The sequence below is a fragment of the Narcine bancroftii genome, chromosome 4 (assembly GCF_036971445.1).
Source record: "Narcine bancroftii isolate sNarBan1 chromosome 4, sNarBan1.hap1, whole genome shotgun sequence".
Classification (NCBI taxonomy): domain Eukaryota; kingdom Metazoa; phylum Chordata; class Chondrichthyes; order Torpediniformes; family Narcinidae; genus Narcine; species Narcine bancroftii.
The window spans coordinates 223,037,038-223,057,653 of record NC_091472.1 but is presented as its reverse complement, the minus strand read 5'-3'; the positions used below and the strand labels follow the sequence as shown (position 1 = coordinate 223,057,653).

The window sequence follows — 20,616 nt, the reverse complement described above, 5'->3', positions numbered from 1 at the left end:
TGATCAACATTGGCTGAGCACTGTACGTTAGTGATGGACTGAATGGAAAATCCCAAAACATCCTTGGCCTTTTACTTCCTAGGGATGCTGCGTGACCTGCCGAGTTTCTCCAGCACTTTTGTGCCTGGAACTACAGCAACATTTCCTGTTTGTGTCACTCACTTTGTGGTGCTTGGAAAGCAACTCATCCAAATGTGCTGGGTTCACCCTGTTGGGTCAATGTTTTACATTATGCAGTCACTCTGCTGTCAGCACAGTTTCCAAGGTTACATGGACATCTGCAATTTAATTCCCTTTCATCCCTCATAGCATACTTACCAGCTATGTCTGCTGGTGCACAGAAGAGAAAGTCAGAATGGGACACGATATTATCTGCCCATTATAAGAATGTTAAAGCTTCTAATTCTACCACCATTTCTCTCAAAATCTTTCAGTCCATGCCTTATTGTTACCAAGTCATAAACCAACAGAAATACATCATCCCTATTTCTCAGTCAACACACTAATGGCATCATGGAAGAAAGCATGTCAGTGCCTCGACTTCCTCAGGAGTTTGCAGAAGTTTGGTGTGACATTGGAAACCCTGGCAAACCATGTGCAGGTGTGTGGTGGAAAGTGTGCTGACTGGTTGCATCACGGTCTGGGATGGGGACACCAACGCCCCTGAGAATAAAGCCATGAAAAAGGTAATGGACAAAGCCCAGGACATCGCAGGTAAAACCCTCCCCACTATTGAGCACATCTACAGAGAGTATTGCTGTTGGAGAGTAGCAGTAATCATCAAAGACCCTCACCACCCAATAAATGCTCGGTTCTCACTGCTGCCATCAGGAAAGAGGTCTAGATGCCACAAGACTCACACCACCAGGTTCAGGAACAGCTGCTACCCCTCCACCATCAGACTCCTCAATGACAAACTCAATTAGAGACTCATTTAAGAATTCTTACTTTTGCACTTTATTGATTTTATTCCTCTTTGTATTGCAGTTTGTTTACATCTTTTTATTTACATACGTAAGTTGAGTACAGTTTTGTTTTGGCACCATCAGTAAGTGGTAATTCTGTCTCGCCTGCAGGAAAGAATCTCAGGGTTGTTTGTGATGTCATGTATGTACTTTGACAATAAATCGGAAATCTGATCTGCTTCCCTCCAGCTCCCCACGGTGCTCCTTCTCCATTCAGAGAGCTATCTCCTCCCCCTATCACTTCCTAGCTTTTTTCCACATCACTTCCCTCCAGCTCCCCACCCTGCTCCTTCTCCATTCAGAGAGCTATCTCCTTCCTCCCCTATCACTTCCTAGCTTTTTTCTCTTCTGCCCTTCCACCCACATCCACCTATAACCTCTTGCCTGTGGGCTTGTTCCTTCCCCCGCCCCTATCGTCACCATTTTATTCAGATGCCTGACTGCTTTTTGTTCTTACCTTGAAGAAGGGATCAGGCCTGAAACATTGGTTAAATATCTTTGCTACATAAAAAATGCTGTGTGACCTGCTGAGTTTCTTCAGCATTTTTGTACATTAATCTACAATCACGGCATCTGCAGACTTTCTTGTTTAACTCCTGAAAGAATTCAACAATCCCTTTACGTTTTTAAACAAAATGGTGAGTCCCAGCAGTATAATACAGGGGATAGGCATGATGCTGAAATCAACCAGACCCCAACCCAACAGATAGATTGGATATCAGTGGATATGACTGCATCCATTCCTTATCTCAAGCTTTATTGCCACCTCACCCCAAAGCAACCTCAAGTCATAGCTTACCAGAGATAGTCTGGGATACGAGAAATGTGCTCCTGGAAAGCAGGGGACTCATGACCCTCCATGTGCCAGCAAACTAACATATTGATAGTTTTGGAAATCTGGAGGACAAAAAGAGTCATGGAAACAATGAAGGAAAGATGCTGTCACTGAAAGTAAGTTTGTCCATACAGTGACTGCCTCTGCAGCAAGGGTATTGAGCTGCCACCATATCATTGAACCCCAAAGAAAGGGATTTCCCACATCCAGTGTACTTCCCTGAAAGCTCTGTATTTCTTAAATCACATTTTTCCTTTCCTTAGGGTCAAAGGCTAGTTCTATGTAAGAGGGTGGGTAGGGAGGAGGTGATTTGCTCCCTGTGAATCAGATATTGACTGTTGGATCATTGTACCCAGAGTTATTTTCATCCCTCAGATTTAAGGGAGGAGGTGTGAACAAATACAACAGCTTAGTTGCTGACAGCTAAACAGAATGAAAAACACCACTAGCTGTTTCTACATTAAATATTCAATTTCTCAGAAATGAAAAAAAAAATTACTTTGCTGCCTCTATGAACTGGCATGTGAGAGGAAATGCTTTCTGGGAATGCATAGAACACCAGCTCCTCAAGAACCAACGAATGGGAACCAGAGAAATGAAGTGCCATTTGCAAGTTCGGAATACCAACACAGTTACAGATGGGATGCCTGTGAATGGGCAGCAGAGTTACCCATGTCCCTTAATGTAATTTACCTTTCATGATGGAGAAGTTAATATACATTGCAGGGATTTTCTACACGTACACAGTAGATCATCACTGGCAAGTTTCGAGACTTGCCGTAGCAGTTTGTGCAACGCTTTTACGTTGCCAGTGATCAGGACCTGGGTTTGAATCACGCACTCTCTGTAAGGAGTTTGTATGTTCTCCCTGGGTTTTCCCCAGGGGCTCCAATTTCCTCCCACTGTTCAAAACATACCGGGGGTGTAGATTCATTGGCTGGAAATTGGGCAGCCTGTTACCGTGCTGTATGGCTAAATTTAAAATTTAAAACTTAGCTGTAATAATTCATTTACATTATTCATGGTCTGGTTAGCATCTAAATACACTAGAAAATTACCTTTTGCAGACCAGTAACATTAGGCTGCTATCCAAAATTACAACAACCCCTCACAAATCAAAAATTTATGTGAATAATATAGAGCTTATGATTTCAGGTCCATATCTTCTGTCAAACATATTCCACATCTTAGAGAAGGGGGTAACTAAATATTTTCCCCATATTTTGGACAGTGATTCTTGGCCATAACATCCTAAGGCACAACATACTGAATGTCAGAACAGAACATTACACTCCAGTTGGTGCCAGTACAAATCCTTTGCCTTTAAAGTTTATCATGGAGAATACCAAGGATATTTGTCCTTTCAGAAAGCCTTCAACACTCATGAAAGTCACAAAGAGGCCAGTTAAAATAACATGGGGCCAGTGTCTTGCCTGAGGCTCATATTGTGAACGGCCCCTCATGTGCAGGTGAGAGGAGGGACCAGGGGGAATGCAGAGAGAACACAATGGGATTGAGGGAGATGTAATCAAAGAAAATGATGAAGGTAGGGTAGTTGATATGGAGTAAATGGATTTTAGTAAGGCATTTGACAAAGACCCCATTGGAGACTCATTCAGAAAGTCTTGAGGCAAGAGATCCATGAAACCTTGGATGTGTGGATTCAGAATTGCCTTGCCTGCAGAAAGCAGAGGGTAGTAGTAGGAACATAGGTCACCAACTAGTGGAGTTCCATAGGGATCCGTTCACTTTGTGATATTCATAAATGATCTGAATGAAGAAGTGGATCAGTAATTATGCAGATGACACGAAGGTTAGCAGTGTTGTGGATAATGTAGAAGGTTGTCATAGGTTACAACAGGATATAGACAGGATGCAGTGTTGGACGGAAAAATGGCAGATGTAGTTCAATCTGGATAAGTGTGAGGTGATGTTTTTTGGTAAGTCAAACTTGAAGATACAGTATTGGTTAATGGTTGAATACTTAAAAGTGTGGAAGAACAGAAGGGCTTTGGGGTCCAAATCCATACATCTCTTAAGTTGTCATGCAGGTTGATAGGACCATTAAGAAGGCTGGGTGGGCTTCATTGATCGGGAAATTGAGTTCAGAAGTTGAGGTGATATTGTAACTCCACGGATCTCTGGTGAGACCACACACAGAGTACTGCGTTCCATTCTGGTCACCTCTTTGCAGAAAAGATGTGGAAGCTATGGAGAGGGTGCAGAGGAAATTAACCAGAATGTTGACTGGATTAGAAAATATGTCTCATGAGGCAAGGTTAGCAGAGCTAGGGCTTTTCTTTTTGGAGTGAAGAAGGATGAGAGTTGAGTTAATAGACATCTACAAGATTATGAAAGGCATAGATAAGATAAACAGGCAGCACCTTTATCCCAGGGTGGGAGAGGCTGCAACAATAGAGACATTTAAGAGACAGACACGTATATGGATAAAAGAAAAAGAGAGGGTTACGAGGTAGGGAGGGTTTAGGTTTTTTTGGATAGGTATATAGGTCAGCAAAATATCATGGGCCGAAGTGCCTGTACTGTGCTGTAATATTCTGTTTTATTAGTATACATACTTGGAGTGAATGGTAGGTCTGTTCCTGTGCTGTATCTCTCTTTCTGACTCCAGTAAATCTCTGGAGGTCAGATCATTACATCAATTTATGGTGGGGAGAGAGAAAATTGAAAAAATCAAAGTATTAAGGGTTTTATGTGGAACTGAAAGAGGTGGAGTTGAGGCCAATATAGATCAGCCAAGATCATGTAGAATGGCAGGCTGGCATGGGGGGAGTCAAACTTTGTACATTCTTGCACATTCCTTTCAGCTTGATATTTGGCCCACACACAACCATTACAAAAATAAACATGCAAAATTTCTTGCGCAGTCACACGCCACGGATACACGTTCCCAAAACTCAATGCATCAACCACACTTTTGAGCTAACACCTACCGGTCCAATACTAATGCACTTTGTGAATCTGTCGTCAGCCATGATGTGGTCATAGAGCTCCGTTAATGCCCATTTCCGCAGGGTTGTGCTATGGTAATCTTCATACATGTTCAGGAAAGCTGTAAAAACCCATAGTTTACAAGACATCAGCTCAAATGCATGACAATCAGAAGCTTGTGGAGCACCAGAATGATACTCCAACATCTCAGTCCAAGTCAAAAGGCACAAGGCTCTCCAGAACAGGATACTCGATCCTACCCAAAGCAGATGGGCAAAGTGAGAAACAACCAATCTACTTATTGCTGAAACAAAAACACCAATTATTCAAACATCATTTTCACTAAGTCCAGCTCAAGTGGCAACAGTTGAAGACAAAGTAATATTCGGCAGGGTTGTATCCATTGACCACAGGGGCAGTCTTCACACATTCCGGTTGCCGGGACATCCTTCACATCTGTCAATCACAAGGACGACTTCATATTTGCAATTTGAAATATTGCTAAAGTTGCTCTGCTGTTTACAAAGAGAGAGAGGCAAGAGAAAGGAATTTATAGAACTGTTAGCCAAACATCGGTGGTTGGGAAGTTGTCAGAGTCAATTGTCAAGGAGGAGGTTACGCAAAACCTGGATGTGCATGACAAGATAGGCCAAAGTCAGCATGGTTTCTGTAAGGAAAAATCTTGCCTGACAAATCTACTGTACATTTTTGAGGAAACCACAAGCAGGCTAGACAAGGGACACACAGTATATTTGTACTTTCAAAAGGCCTTTGACAAGGTGCATACATGAGGCTCTTAACAAGATGACAGCCCTCAGAATTACATGAAAGGTTGGCTGATTGACAGGAAACAGAGAAACCGGAATAAAAAGATCCTATTCTGGTTGGATACCAGTTACCAGTGTTGTTCCTCAGGGGTAAGTGTGCAGGGCACATACGTTGTATGTTAATGATTTGGATTGTGGAATAAGTGGCTTTGTGGCCAAGTTTGGAGATGAGCAGGTTGTGAGGAGGAAATGGAGAGGCTGCAGAGAGACTTAGATAGAATAGTTAAATGGGCAAAGTGGCAAATGAAGTTCAATATGTTACAAAGTAACAAACCTTTTACATTTTGTTTGGGACTAAAGGGACTTTGTTCGCACTGACACAGGAATAGCAATGGAAAATTAATCAGATAACATTTCTTACTTATCTCTAAACTTATTTAATTCTAAACTTAACTCCACTATGCCCAAATGTTAATGTATGTGTGTGTAATTAAAGTCTCACTCTGAAAAGTCAATCTTTCAAAGTTCAGCATAATTTTAGTCTTGCTTGAAGGTCTTAAACTCTCAGTTCAAAAATAATTATGAAGTGTTTTTAAACACATCTTCAAGCCTCTTTACTCACAATGTGGCCATTTTCTTCCATGATGAATTCACAAACCAGATAAGGGTTAAAGGAAGTGGCCATACAAAAATAGACCCAGTTGAAATTTGTCCTCTTTTCCAATAGAAATTTGTCCTCTTTTCCAAAGAGACAGTGAAGTGGTCTTCCTTATTTCAAAAGACACTGATTGTGTTCCCCTTTCCCCAGGAGTAATGCACACACAACAGGACCAATTCTGGTTACTGTAACCCAACCCTGTCTTTCACACAGGGGTTTTGACTTCTGTAAACTCCAAGCTGAACTGATCTCTTTGCCTCTCATTTTGATAATATATTTCTCCCATTTCTCATGTCACATGGTATGTGACAACATTTCTGTCTTTGAAGCTCATAAGGTCTTTTGACACAAATATGCTAAAGGCATTTAAGTCTACTTATGTCTCCAAGAAGTTTCTTTCCTCAGAACTAAAATGGCTGTGTGTTTATACAGGTGCTTCTGAAACAACACCTATTGTTTCCAATATCTCAAGAACCATCATAAATCCTTTTCATCTTCTTGACTCTAACTTCAATCAACATCCATTTTCATCTCAAACTGGCTTCTGTCTTCTATCTCAAAAAACCGCGTGTGTTTAAAATGCTAATGTGTTGTACTTGTGCCCCTGTAACCACCCAAACTAGAAACTAAAAATACAGATACAATATTTTAACTCTATAATTTACTCAGACATTTTAAATATGAGAAATATAGTTTAACATCAAATTAAAGGTTAACACAAATCTGTCACAAATGTTTGAAAATGTACAGTCATGCACATTGGTGGAAGAAATACAAGGACAGACTATTATTTGGATGGGGAGAAAATTCAAAATTTGAAGGTGCAAAGGGCCTTGAAAGTCCTCGTGCAGGATACCCTAAAGGTTAACCTCCAGGTTGAGTCAGTAGTGAAGAAGGTGAATGCAATGCTGCCATTCTTGTCTAGAAGAATAGGATATAAGAAAAGGGATGTAATGTTGAGGCTTCCTCTGGTGAAGCATCACTTGAGTATAGGGTACAGTTTTGGGCTCCTTATTTAAGAAAGGATGTGCTGGCATTCCAGAGGGTTCAGAGAAGATTCACAAGAATGATTCCTAGAATGATGTCATTAGCATATGAGGAACGTTTGATGGCTCTTGGACTGTACTCCTTGAAGTTCAGAAGAATGAAGGGGGACACCATGGAAGCATTTCAAATATTGAAAGGCCTGAACAGAACAGATGTCACAAAATTGTTTCCCCTGATAGGGTAATCAAGGACAAAAGGGCACAACTTCAGGATTATAGGAAGCCCATTTAAAACAGAGATGCAAAGGTATTTCTTTAGCCAGAGAGTGGCGAATCTCTGGAATTTTATACCATGGGTGGCTTTGGCAGAGATTGATATGCATCTGAATTGTCAGGACATCAAAGGTTATGGGAAGAATGGATCAGATTATGATGAATGGCAGAATGGATGCGATGGGCCGAATGCCTACTTCTGCTTCAATATTTTGTGGTCTTATGAAATACTCAAATCACATAAAATACTTCAGTTCATCTTTCTGCAACAACCCAATTTCCACCTATACTGCCTCACTGAAATCAAAGTCACTATTCCACCAGAATTTTAGATAACTTTGCCTTTCTGAATTGCGCAGTGGCCAAATCAAATCATAATACCAAATAAAGAATCTGTTTTGGTGTTACCAGAGCAACAGCCTTTGTCTCTACATCACCAACACCAAGGAGCATATAGGATTTTAGGAAGGAGAGGTGGATAAGGTTAGAACTTTCATTCCTGGGACTCCACATTTTAGAAGACCATTCCTGGACCAAGCACCTTGAGGCAGTCATGAAGAAGTCACACCAATACCTTTACTTTAAGGAGTTGTCAAATACTCTGTCAAACTTCTACAGATGCACTGTGTGAAATATACTGACAGATTGCATCATAGCCTGGTTTAGGAATTCAACTGCCCAGGAATGCAGAAGTCTCCAGAAGATATATAGCCAAGTCCATCAGGTTCTGACCTCCCATCCATTGTAGATCCCAATGTGAGGAGCTGCCTCAAGAAGATTGCCAACTTCATAAAAGATTCCCATACCCTGGTCTCAGCCACTTCTTACTGCTACATTTGAGCATAAGTATGAAGACCAGAACAGTTTCTTTCTAACAGCTATCAGGCTCTTGAACCTCCACTTATTTCACTAATCATGGACTGCCCTGACACCATAAAAGGACTGTCTGAATTATTGCTGTCATTTTTTTTTGCATTAGGATAATTGTGAACATTTATTATGTCTTTTTTGTGTATTTATAGTGGTTTTTTTTTAAATTCAATTACATATTTAGCATGTAGTTGTTTTCAATTGTGTCGTAGATTTTTTTTTAAATGGTCAACCTGTTCAGCTGCAGCAACTAAAGATTTTAGTGCATATGCACATTGTTCCATGTGTATGACAATAATTTCATTATCATCTTTTCTACTTCTTTAAGTTTTAGTTTAGACATACAGCACAATAACAGACCATTTTGGTCCATGTGTCTGTGCCGCCCAATTTACACCCAATTAACCTACACCCCCAGTATGTTTCAAATGGTAGGAGGAAACCAGAATCCCCGGGGAAAACCCACACAGACATGGAGAGAACATACAAATTCCTTACAGACACTATGGGATTCGAATCCCGGCCCGGTCCAGATTGCTGGCACTGTAAAGGCCTTGTGCTAACTGCTATGCCAACCGTGCCGCCCACAAGAATTATCTAAGATCAAGCTTCTGAAGCATTTCTCCAGGGCATTAACTCACCTTTGAAGAACAGGACATTTATGGAACCTGTAACACAGCACAGAACAGGCCCTTTAGCTCAGCTCACCCATGCTGATTTAGTTGGCATTTTAGGCCGGTCCCATTTGCCTGCATTTGGCTCATGTTCCTCTAAACCTTTCCTATCCCTGCACCTATCTTTTGAATGTCATAATTGCACTGCTGCTAGGTTTCCTCCGGCAAGTTCAGAATGGAATTGTGAACTTTCAAACAAAAATGGAACATTGGTGGTGTCCATGCTGCCAAATGGACGGGGTTCTGCTTACCATATGCCACTGTGAGGAGCCTGCTATGAGGTGTGTACAGGTCACAGGCTGCCACGTTGTTTCTCTGGGCAGGCCAATCAATGGTTCCGTAATCCTCAACATAGAGCTCCTGCAATACAAGTTAACATTCTTTAATTAGACATTTTGCCAGGGTCAATGTAAGCGTTTCTAATGAATCTGAAGCAACAAAAGAACAACTTGTAAGGTGCAACACATGGCCATCATTGCTCACCAAAAGGTGAGTCAGCCAGCAGAGCGCTCAAGAATGAAACTGAACTCCACCACAAAAAAAATCCATATATATCTATACAACCTACAGATGCTGGGGATGCTCAGGTCGGGCAGCATCTATGTAATAAGAAACAAAAGTTAATGATTCCAAGACACTGTCACAACTGGATCCTCTGTGGACACTTGTGATGTCTCAGGACAGCAGCCAACATCCCACACAGGACACACTCTCTTCGGGCAGATGCATGAGTTTAAAAACACCCACCTCCACATTTGAGGACATTCACATTCGCTCCCACGATACTCAGACTCATGAATGGAGCTCTTGTTGGTAAAAGATGATCCCTTTCACTATTTTACTGCACTTTCACTTCAACTGTCCCCTGTACCTTTGTTTTTTAATACTATGTTGGCTGCCTGGATAGCACACAAAACAAAGGCTTTCTCCACATCTTGGTGCATGTATCAAAAAACAAATCAATTCAAGTTAGCTCTCTGAAAGAGGGAATTGCAAAGGAGGAATGTCTGAAAGGAGCGGTTGTGCAACACATCCCACAAATACATCAGCTTCAGGTTATTGCTTAAGCTGGTGTTCAACCAATAAAACAATGCATCCAATCTTACATTCCCAACTCTTGAGAGTTTGATGACTTACTCTCATTCAGTTCAGCCCTAGCCCCTCCTCTTCAAGGTTTTACCAAAGGAACTGCTCATACTAACCACCTAAGACTTATGTCTGGTTGTGTGTCTGCATGTTTTGCACCAAGGACCAGAGAACATGGTTTCGTCTGGTTGTACTTGTATAATTAGTTGACAATAAACTTGACTTTTATGCTTGGATGTAGAAACCATTCAAACCTGGACAATAATAGCATCTCAAACATGAACACAAACTCTGCACATGGGTGGGATGCTGTATGACCGGCTGAGTTTCTTCAGCACATTTGTGTATTGGACTCTACCCCAGCGTCTGCACGTGGCTGGGGGGCTGCTTCTTACCTGGCGCAGGCTGAGGATGAGGTCGTCCTCCTGCGCTGTGAGCCGCTTGGCATAGCAGTAGCTCATGGGAAGGTACACTTGTCGACAGTGGCACCACAAGGTGGAGGGGTGAGCCGGCACCCAGGGAGGGAAGAGCCTAAAAATGTTAAAACATAGGCAGACTCAGAGACAAGGAAACCATTGTAAACATGCACAACACAGAACAATACAGTGCAGGAACAGCCACCCACCATCTGTGCTGACCACAACAACAAATTCAACGAGTCCCACCCACTTGCACAGTCTGTCTCCCTCTGTTCCCACCTGGGTAACGTGCCAGTCAAAACATCTCAAAAATGTTGGGATCATGTTGGCGGTGGACCACTCCCCTGTCCTTTCCTCAGCCAGGTCTCTGCAATGCCTATTATATTGCCCTTCCCTGCACTCCTTGGATTATAATAAACTTGGCCCATCCTTCCTGCCACATTCACAAACCTGACTCTGTCTGTTTTTGCTTTTAGATCAGTGGTTTTCAAACTTTTTCTTTCCACTCATACACCTTGAGTAACTCCTATGCCACAGGCACTCTGTGATTAGCAAGAGATTACTTAAGGTGGTGAATGGGGGAAAAAAAGGTCAATAACCATGGCTCTCGACCCAATTGTCACTGAAATACTTGGCTTGAGGAAAAATTGTCATTGACCCATTTCCTTTGGAGTTAGGAAACCGTGCACATAACGAGCCAATTAAAACGGTGGTTTCCAAACTTTTTCTTTCCACTCACATACCACCGGGATTACTTAAGGTGGTACGTGAGTGGAAAGAAAAAGTTTGAAAACCACCTTTTTACATTTAAAACCTTCTCCTCAATCTTCCCAAATACCCTATTAAACTCACTTAAACCCTCTTAAGTAAACACCAGCAAACCTCCCTGCAAGGATTTTAATGCTTCTTCAGTTTTAGTGCAGTAAAAGTCCCACCTGCCCTGCAAGGGATCCGATGGCTTCCTGCCCCACAATATGGCTCGTGGGCCTCACTTTCTCTCCTGGACTCAGAGATCAGGCAAGGGGTGGACCTGATGTTTTGCAATCCTAGCTCACTAACAAGCTGATTCTCCACCTGATTGGAGAACCATGTCTGCTTTCTCCTTCTATGTCACTGCATTTCCTTTACCCTATGGAAGTCAGAGAATTGCATGTGGGGATAAAACATACCTATTCTTATGTTCCCATCACATTTCCTCACGTAGCTCCGCTACTCGATCACCACTGCTGCTAAGTCTCTGTACAACATACACACAACTTGACCAGTAGCTGGAGACACTCCAGGGCCATCTATACATATATTGGACATGAAAACCACCTTTGCTGTCACTCACCTTCCTTCTGTCAGTTTTGTCACAAACCTGCTGAGATTTTGCCAAGGGTCTCTCTTTTTTTTTGTTGAGTCTGCATTTCGAGGAGCATTGCAAAGTTTCTTCAGCTGTGATGCGAATTGTTCTAAGTGTTCATGGACTATCACTCGACCAGACAACACCTGAACAGGGGACCATGGCCATGGTTGTCTGCTCCTGAGCTGGCAGCGCCAGGCTGGGTGGCTTCAATCTGCAGCTGGCTGGCACCAGGTAACTGTGCCCACAGGTCAGACATGTCATCATCATTTTTCCATGGCAATACTTGGCCACCAAGTCACCAAACGTAAATGAAGCTGTGCCCATGTTCTTTCAGCATTCCAACACAAAGCCACAGGATGCCTTAGGCCCCTTCAGCCCACTACATCTATCCTAATCTCTCTGCCCATATACACTAATTCCATAAAGTTGTAAAGCAGTTTGATTTGTTCTCGACTCTGGGCTGGATCAGCCAGAGCCTACTGGCAGCCTTGACTTGGCTACACTGAGCAGCAGAGAGATAAAGGGGTATCTGTGATCAGCTCTGCCCCAGGTCGAGGCCCCCACCCCCCTGGCCGAGGCCCTGCCCTCCCGCCTGAGAGCCCACCCCAGCTGAGGTCCGCTCCAGGCCGAGATCTGACCCAGGCTCCACCACAGAACCAGACACCATCCAAGGAGGTTCACTCATGTCGGAATCTATCTTCAAATCAATTCAAAGTACTTATTTTTTTAAAAAACAAAAGAAAATCTTAAAAGAATGATTCAAACTACAAATCCAAATAGTTGAGTGGGACGAATGGACCTGCTCCAACACATTCCAGACCTGGAGTAAAGCCGAGAGTCATACAGGAATCATCTCTGGGTTCTCCTTGGTCCCAGTTCTGGAGAGGACAGTCAGATTCATCAGCATCTGATAAGCACACGATCCCACACTTCCTCACTTGATCAGACACAAGTGAAAGCTTGACTGTTCGAGGAACAATCTGAAATGCCCTCATTGTTCACTTTCCCCACAACTCAGGGAACACAACAACTGAATCATCATCTGTCTCTCTCTCTCTCAGCTGGTAATCCAGACAACAGGGCTAATGATATTATCAAGGTTTCAAGACTTTCAAAGTACACAAGCTCAAATCTGACAAGAAAACTGCAGAATTTAAATTCATATTTTAAAAAAAGATGCTAAATCCCACCCATCTTTCCCACTCTCAGCTTGATGAGATCAACCCTTCCAAATTTCCATGATTCACCCTTCTGCACAGTCTCAGTTTTCCTAGAAGCAGGGGGAGATTGAAGCTGAGCCACCTTGCCTTGAAATCTCTGCTCATCCCCAGCGTGTCTCCCACTGCTTCAGGAACCATAGCATCTGGCCAGTTCATTGTATTCTCATCATCTATTCCTCTACATGATTATCAGGGACAGTCATCTCTACCTTCTTCAGGAAAAAGTAAAATGAAATACAGTGAAACCCTATTATCTGGCATATATGGGGATTGGTAGCTGCTGGATAAATGAATTTTCCAATTGCTTGAGATTGCATGTTGTGTGATTGACAAACTGAGCAAAAAACAGGAAGGCATCTGAATAAAGACTGGTGAGAGAAAGGGGGAAAAATGGCCAGGGGAGGAGTCCACACCAAAAAGTGTTAATTGGATATAAGAGAATTGATTTTGGCTCTGTAAAAGTATACAGAGGGAAAAGGGGGGAGAGAGAGGCAGAGCTGGGGGAAAGGAGACAGGGGAAGAAGTAGTAGAGGGGCATAAACAGAAACTGGAGAAGATCTTTCCTTGTTGGAATCTAACTTTTGTTTCATAAAATAATGGCAAGATATTCTCTTTTTTTACATTTCATTGTAACTTCATTCTTCCTGGATCCACAAACATGAAACATTCAAATGGCTTGTTTAGAGGACTCACCACATCTCAGGAAACAGCGTGTTCATCCCATCCCAGCTGTAGACATTAAGAATAGCTAACCAGAATTTGCCCCAAGATGGAATACCACATGCACCACCTGAAACAGGAAGGGAAAGGGAATCTAGAATGACCAATTCTGTACACAAGAACAATGGACAGCAATAAAAGTGAGTGGGTACACAGAAGATAATGCAGCAGACTACCAGACAAATGGAGCAAAATACTTTCCTTTTATTTACAGCATGGTAGAAGCCAATCCCGGCCATTAAAACCCATGTTACCCAATTACTCTTCAAACCCCGTACAATTTGGAGGGTAGGAGGAAACTGGAGAATCTGGAGAAACCCATGAAGATCACAGAGAGCACATTCAGAGAACACAGGATTTGAACCAGGGTCACTGGCACTTTAATAGTAATGTGCTGCCAGGATCTGCTGTAGGAACTCAGCTTGTCAGGTAGCTTCTGTGGAGAGACAGGGATGGTTGACACTCTGGGTTGAGACTGCATCAAGATTGTAAAGGCAAAGTAGCCAGATAAAGAGGAGAGGGGTTAAGTTGGGGTCTAGCAGTCAACAGGTAGATCCAAACAAGGTGGCTTGATAGGGAAGGGTGGAAATTTAAATTTCGTCCCATGACCCCATGCCACCCAATTGACCTACAACCTCATTATGTTTTGAAGGGTGGGAGAAAACCCAGGTAGGCACAGAGAGAATGTACAAACTCCTTACAGACAGTGTGGGATTTTAAACCCCAGATACTGGTGTAGTAACAACGTTGCACAAACAACTACACTAAACGTGCCACCACAAGATATTGACAGAGGCATTAATTTGGACACAATAAAGGGCTGAAGATTCTGGAATTGAAAAGAAAGATGATGGGTGGAACCTAAAAAGGGAGGAGTAATGGACAGATGGGAATTAGGGGGTGGAGAATAGGGGACTCAGGTTGGGAGGAGAAAGAAACTGGTAAGTGGCTGGAAGAGCAAGTTTGGAAAACAAGGTGTACGAGAGAGGGCCTGGGTGGATCAGAGAGAGTGATGAACAAACAGAGTGGGTGTGGGTGATTTGGAGACTTCAGTGTTCTTGCTGTTCAGTGCAGACAGAGCTGGTGCTCAGCAAAGCGATCATTCAGCCTGCGCTTGGATCTACTGTGCTGGGGCGACATCCAGATTTCAACTGTGAAACCTGGGTCCTGGATTTCCAGCTTCACCGCCAACCCCACCCAGCATTTGTTGAGCCTCACCCCACCCCCCCCCCACTGTTACTCCATCACCAATTCAGTGAATTCTAAATTGTTATTTGCTTACGATTATTCTCCAGATTTTTGCATCAGTCGCTTGTTTCTCAGAGAAATACAGACTGAAGGAGTCAAGAATGCCTCACAATGAAGTAAGACCAGAAGACATAGCAGCAGAATTAGGCCATTTAGTCATTGAGTCTGCTCTACCATTTAATCATGGCTGATTTATTTTTTTCTCTCAACCCCATCCATTCTCCTGACTTCTCCCCATAACCTTTAATACTCTTACTAATCAAGAACCTATCAATCTCTGCATTAAATATACCCTATAATGACCTCCATCTATGGCAACAAATTCCACAGATTCACCCACCTCTGGATGAAGAAATGACTACTCATCTCTATTCTTAAGGGACGTCTTTTATTCTGAGGTTGTGCCCTCTGGTCCCAGACTCTCCCACCACTGGAAACATCTTCTCTTAACCCACTCTATCCAGCCCTTTCAATATTCAGTAGGTTTCAATGAGATCTCCCTCATCCTTCTAAACTCCATTCAGTACAGGCCCAGAGCCATTAAATGCCCCTCATACATTAACCCTCTCATCCCAGTATTATTTTCATAACCCTCCTCTGGACCTTCTCCAACATCAGCACATCCTTAGATCTGGGGCCCCAAACCACTCACAATACTCCAAATGTGGTCTGACCAATTCCTTTTAAAGTATCAACATTGCATCTTGTTTTTATATTCTAGTCCACTCAAAAGGCATTTGCCTTCCTTACTACTGACTCAACAGCAAGTTAACCTTTAGGGAATCCTGCATTCGGATTCCTGTCCCTTTGGAATTCCGCTTTCTGAATTCTCACCCCAAACATTTTTTTTTATTCCTTCCACCAAAGTGCATGACCATACACTTCCTGACACTGTATTCCATCTGCCACTTTGTCCATTTTCCCAACCAATCCAAGTCCCTCTGCAGATTCTCTACTTCCTCAGCACTACAAGCCCATCCATCTATCTTTGTATCATCCACAAACTTGGCCACAAAGCCATCAATTCTGTCATCTAAATCATTTACATTCAGCACGAGAGGTCGCAAGTCCAACACCTGTGAAAAACACTAATTGATAACCACCAAAAAAAGGCCCTGTTTATTTCCTCTCTTTGCCTTTTGCCAAACAGCCAACCTTCTATCCATGCCAGTACCTTTCCTGTCTCTAATATCAAGGGCTCCCATCTTGTTTATCAGCCTCATGTGCAGCACCTTGTCAAAGGCTTTCGGAAAATCCAAGTAAACAAGATCCACTGACTCTCCCTTGCCTCTATTGCTTGTTACTTCCTCCAAGAACTCCCAACAGGTTTTTTTCAGGCAAGATCTCCCCTGAATGAAACCGTACTGACTGCCCTGTTTTATGTTTGTGCTTTCAGGTACTGTACTCCAAAACCTCATCCTTAATAATGGACTCTAGAATCTTGCCAACCACTGAAGTTAAGTTCACCAGCCCATAATTTCCTGTCTTTTGCCTCCTTTGTAAAAGGTAGAGTGACATTTGCAATTTTCCAGTCTACTAGAACCATTCCCAACTCTAGCAAATCTAGTAAAAATCACTACAAGTCTCTTCAGCGACCTCTTTCAGAACCCTGGGGTGTAGTCCGCCTGGTCCAGGTGACTTATCCACAATATGACAGAATTCACTTTGCAATTTGAGAGGGAGAAGCTAAATTCAGTTGTGTTGGTATTACAGTTGAGTAAACGTAACTAAGGTTGCATGAGAGAGAGGCTGGCCACAGCTGATTGGCTTCCCAAGCTCCGTCTCCTTAGTGATAGCGACTGCACTCATTTCTGCCCCCAGATTCTCTTGAATTTCTGTTACATCACTGGTGGCTTCCACAGTGAAGGCTGACACAAAATACCTGCTCAGTTCATCTGCCATTTATTTGTTCCCCATTCCACTTCTCCAGTGAAATTCCCCATCAGTCTGATGTCCACTCCTTTACTCTTTATATATTTGAAAAAAAACTGATATCTTTTTAGATTATTGGCCAGCTTATCCTCATATTTAATCTTTTCTCATCTTGGGTTACCTTCCATTGGTTTTTTAAAAGCTACCCAATCTTCTGATTTCCTGCTAATTTTGACAATACTATCTCTGCCCCCTCTTTTTCTTTTATGCTGTCTTTGACCTTCTCAGCCACAGACACCTCACCCTCCCTTTCAAAGATTTCTTTTTCTTTGGGATGAAACAATCCTGCATCTTCCAAATTATTCCCAGGAAGTCCTGCCATTGCTGCTCTACTGCTCTCCCTGCAAGTGTACCCATCCAATCAACTGTGGCCAGCTCCTCTCTCATTTAACCTTAGTTACATTTACTCAACTGTAATACCAACACAATTGAATTTAGCTTCTCCCTCTCAAACTGCAAAATGAATTCTATCATATTGTGGTCACTGCCTCCTAATGGTTCCTTTACCTTGAACTTCCTGATCAAATCTGGTTCAGTCCACACCAAATCCAGAATGTTCTTTTCCCCAGAAGTCTCGACCACAAGCTGCTCTAAAAAGCAGACGTTCCACAAATTCCTTTCCTTGGGATCCAGTGCCAACCTGATATTTCCAGCCTTCCTGCACGTTAAAGTTCCCCATGGCCACCAGAACATTGCCTTTCTTACATGCCTTCTCTAACTCCTGTTGTAATTTGCACCCGACATCCTGGCTGCTATTTAGAGGCTGAATGCAACACCCACCAGTCTTTTTACCCCTGCAATTCCTTAACTCTACCAACAAGGATACTACACCCTCTGATCTTATCACCCTTCTCGTTAAAGATTTAATTTCACTTTTTTTAAACCAACAGAACCACCTGCCTACCTTTTCAATAGGATATGTATCCTTGGATGCTGAGCTCACAGCTGTTATTCTTCTTCCGCCGCCTCGCCATTATGCCCACAACATCGTATCCTGCCAATTTCTAAATGCACTTGAAGTTCATCCACCTCTCTCCGCTTGAAAAACGTCTTCCTCGGACCCCTCCAAACCCTATTCTGAATCTATACCCTCTGGTTGTTCACACCTCTACTACTGGGAAACATTTCTGCCCTGTCCATGCCCCTCTTCATGTTGTGCACCTCTTCCAGACAGCCCCCCCCCCACCCCAAGTCTCCTCTACGTCAAAAAAAAACCAAACTGAGCCTATCCACTCCACGCATAATTAAACCACTCCAACTGGGCATCATCCTGGGGCACTGCATGCTTAGAGTGTGATGACCAGACAATGCATCATTAGTGTTTTATAAGTTAGTGTCATAATCTCCCTGCTCTTGTATTTACAAAGGCAAGCATCTATCTATGCTGCCACCTTCAGGAATCTTGCACTTGTACATTATGTGGACTAATTTTATGAAGGGCTGCAAGGATTCGAGCAGGAACTTCAGGTCAGTGAACCTGAAGTGGCTAAGTTACTGGAGGGGATTCTGTTGAACAGCAGCTACCAGAATTTGGATAGGCAAGGAATGACTGTGGAAAATCAACATTGGCTTTGTGCATGGGAAATACTATCTCACAAACTTGCCTGAGGTTCTTTGAAGAAGGGCTGATGAAGGCAGGGTGATGGATATTATCAACATGGACTTTAGCAAGGCCTTTGACAAGGCCATGTGGTAGGCTGGCCCGAAAGGTTAGATCATGTGGGGTGCAGGATGAGCTGGCCCAACAAGGAGGCATGGACAGTGCAATACTATCACAACATCAGCGATCCGGGTTAGAATCTGCCACTGTCCATGGTACGTTCTCTCTGTGACCTTGTGTGGGTTTCTTCGGAATGCTCATGTTTCCTCCCTCTTTCCAAAGACGAGGTTAATTCATCACATATGTGTAATTGGGTAATGTGGGCTGCTACCGTGCTGTATCCCCAAATTAAATAAACTGGATTCAAATTGGCAGGAGTCAGGAGGTTGGTTATCAGACTGCAAGCTTGTAACCAGTGATGTGCCACTAGGTCCAATCCTTTTTGTCATCTATATGAATAAGTTGGACGACAATGTAAATGGTAGCACCCTGAAGAGTGTTGGAGAACAAAAAGGCCACTGGGTACAAGCACCAGGTTCCATGAAAGTGATAGAGAGTATAAAGGGTAGGGAAGAAGGCGCGTGGCTTGCTCACTTTCAACTGGTCAAGGGTACAAGAGTTGGGAAGTCACATTCCAATTATTCGATGCAGTGAGAGGATACGGAGTACTGGGTGCAGTGTTGGTCACCCAGTGCACAGGAAATATGTCATTAAGGAGGAAAGGATGCAGAAAAGATTCACTAGAACGCTAGCAGGACTGGTGGGCTTATGGGGGGAGGCTGGGACTTTTCTTCCCTAGATTGTAGAAGCTGAGGATTTATAAAATCCTGAGGGACATAGCTAAGGTAAAGGTTCCAGGGAGGGGAGTCTAAAACTTGAGGGCATAGGATGGAAAGTGAGAGGAGAAAGATTTAAAAAGGACCTGAGGGGCACCTTTTCCCACATAGAGGGTGGTGCATATGTGGAATGAGCTGCCAGAGAAAGGGTACACTTGCAAAAAAACACAGAAAGATAATGGACTGGAAAGATTTAAAGGAGATATGGGCCAAAGACAGGTTATTGGGACTAGATTGGGTAGACATCTTGTTCAGCATAGACGATGGGCCAAAGTGCCTGTTTCCATGCCTCAAACTATGACTCTGTCCATTGTCTTGTCCATCTTACCAACATTAACATCATCTTGTACTTGCTATTAACTGCACCACAAATTTTCATGTCATCTACAATCTTGCTTCTCATACCCCTCCTTCATTTATACACAAATTGTTTGTGTCTTTAACAACAAGGATTCCAGCAATGATCCCTGTAATCACAGGCTTCCAATCACAAGGACAACCCTCCACTATCACCGTATCCTTGAGCCAATTCTGGAACTAACTTGCCCTGGATGCCATAAGCTTTAACCTTTAGATGTGGGATCCTGTCGCAAGGTCCATGGGCTGCATCAGCCACATTGCCATCATCAATATACTTTGCTCCCTCCAACAAAGAAAGTGTTCAGAAGGATCTCCCCATTCCTCGGTCACTGATGCTACCGCACACACAGATTAAGGAGGCTCAGATGAGCAAAGCCAAGTGAATTCAGTTCATGGCAGGAGTTTGTAATCATCAAGAAGCTGGTTATTGTTCTGCACTTTTCAAAGAGATGACTTAGTCACTGAGGAACCGATGGCAGCTTGTCCAAGAGAACTAAGGGAGAATAGGAAATCTGAAAAGAGTTGGGAAAAGGGCAAGATGGAATTCAGCTAAACCACCCAGCATACACTTTCACCCAACTGGAAAACACAGGTGACAGAACATGTCAGAAAATAGGCAAGTGTTGAGGTAAAATGTTAACATGTTCACCTAGAATAGGCTACAAGTCACAAGCTTAGTTTGATTAAATTCTGGAAGCTGTTGTCATTAAAAGACCAGCAATCCACAGCAATTGTCTATGCAGTACTAAGGATGGAGGGAGTAGCAGAATGCATGAATTGATGGCGAAAGGTGAGGGAGCCAACATCAGAGTCAGCTAGGCTATGGCATACAACACAGTCCTTTCAGATGTGACCTAGACTGACAAT

The 20,616-nt window shown here is 43.0% G+C and overlaps 1 protein-coding gene and 1 long non-coding RNA gene across 2 annotated transcripts in view; one reads left to right on the top strand and one right to left on the bottom strand.

The window, feature by feature from the left end:
- The window catches only part of lss (lanosterol synthase (2,3-oxidosqualene-lanosterol cyclase)), an 83,105-nt gene that overhangs the window by 45,765 nt on the left and 16,724 nt on the right, over positions 1 to 20,616 (bottom strand). Inside the window, exons 6-10 of the mRNA XM_069934045.1 lie at positions 13,747 to 13,843; positions 10,462 to 10,597; positions 9,232 to 9,340; positions 4,755 to 4,873; positions 1,765 to 1,862 (exon numbers count right to left, since the gene is read on the bottom strand). Of these exons, the coding sequence (XP_069790146.1) occupies positions 1,765 to 1,862; positions 4,755 to 4,873; positions 9,232 to 9,340; positions 10,462 to 10,597; positions 13,747 to 13,843 (559 nt within the window). The remainder of the gene's footprint in view (positions 1 to 1,764; positions 1,863 to 4,754; positions 4,874 to 9,231; positions 9,341 to 10,461; positions 10,598 to 13,746; positions 13,844 to 20,616) is intronic.
- The window catches only part of LOC138761625 (uncharacterized), a 45,940-nt gene continuing 25,636 nt past the window's right edge, over positions 313 to 20,616 (top strand). The window contains exon 1 of the long non-coding RNA XR_011356399.1: positions 313 to 601. This is a non-coding gene — a long non-coding RNA (uncharacterized lncRNA). The remainder of the gene's footprint in view (positions 602 to 20,616) is intronic.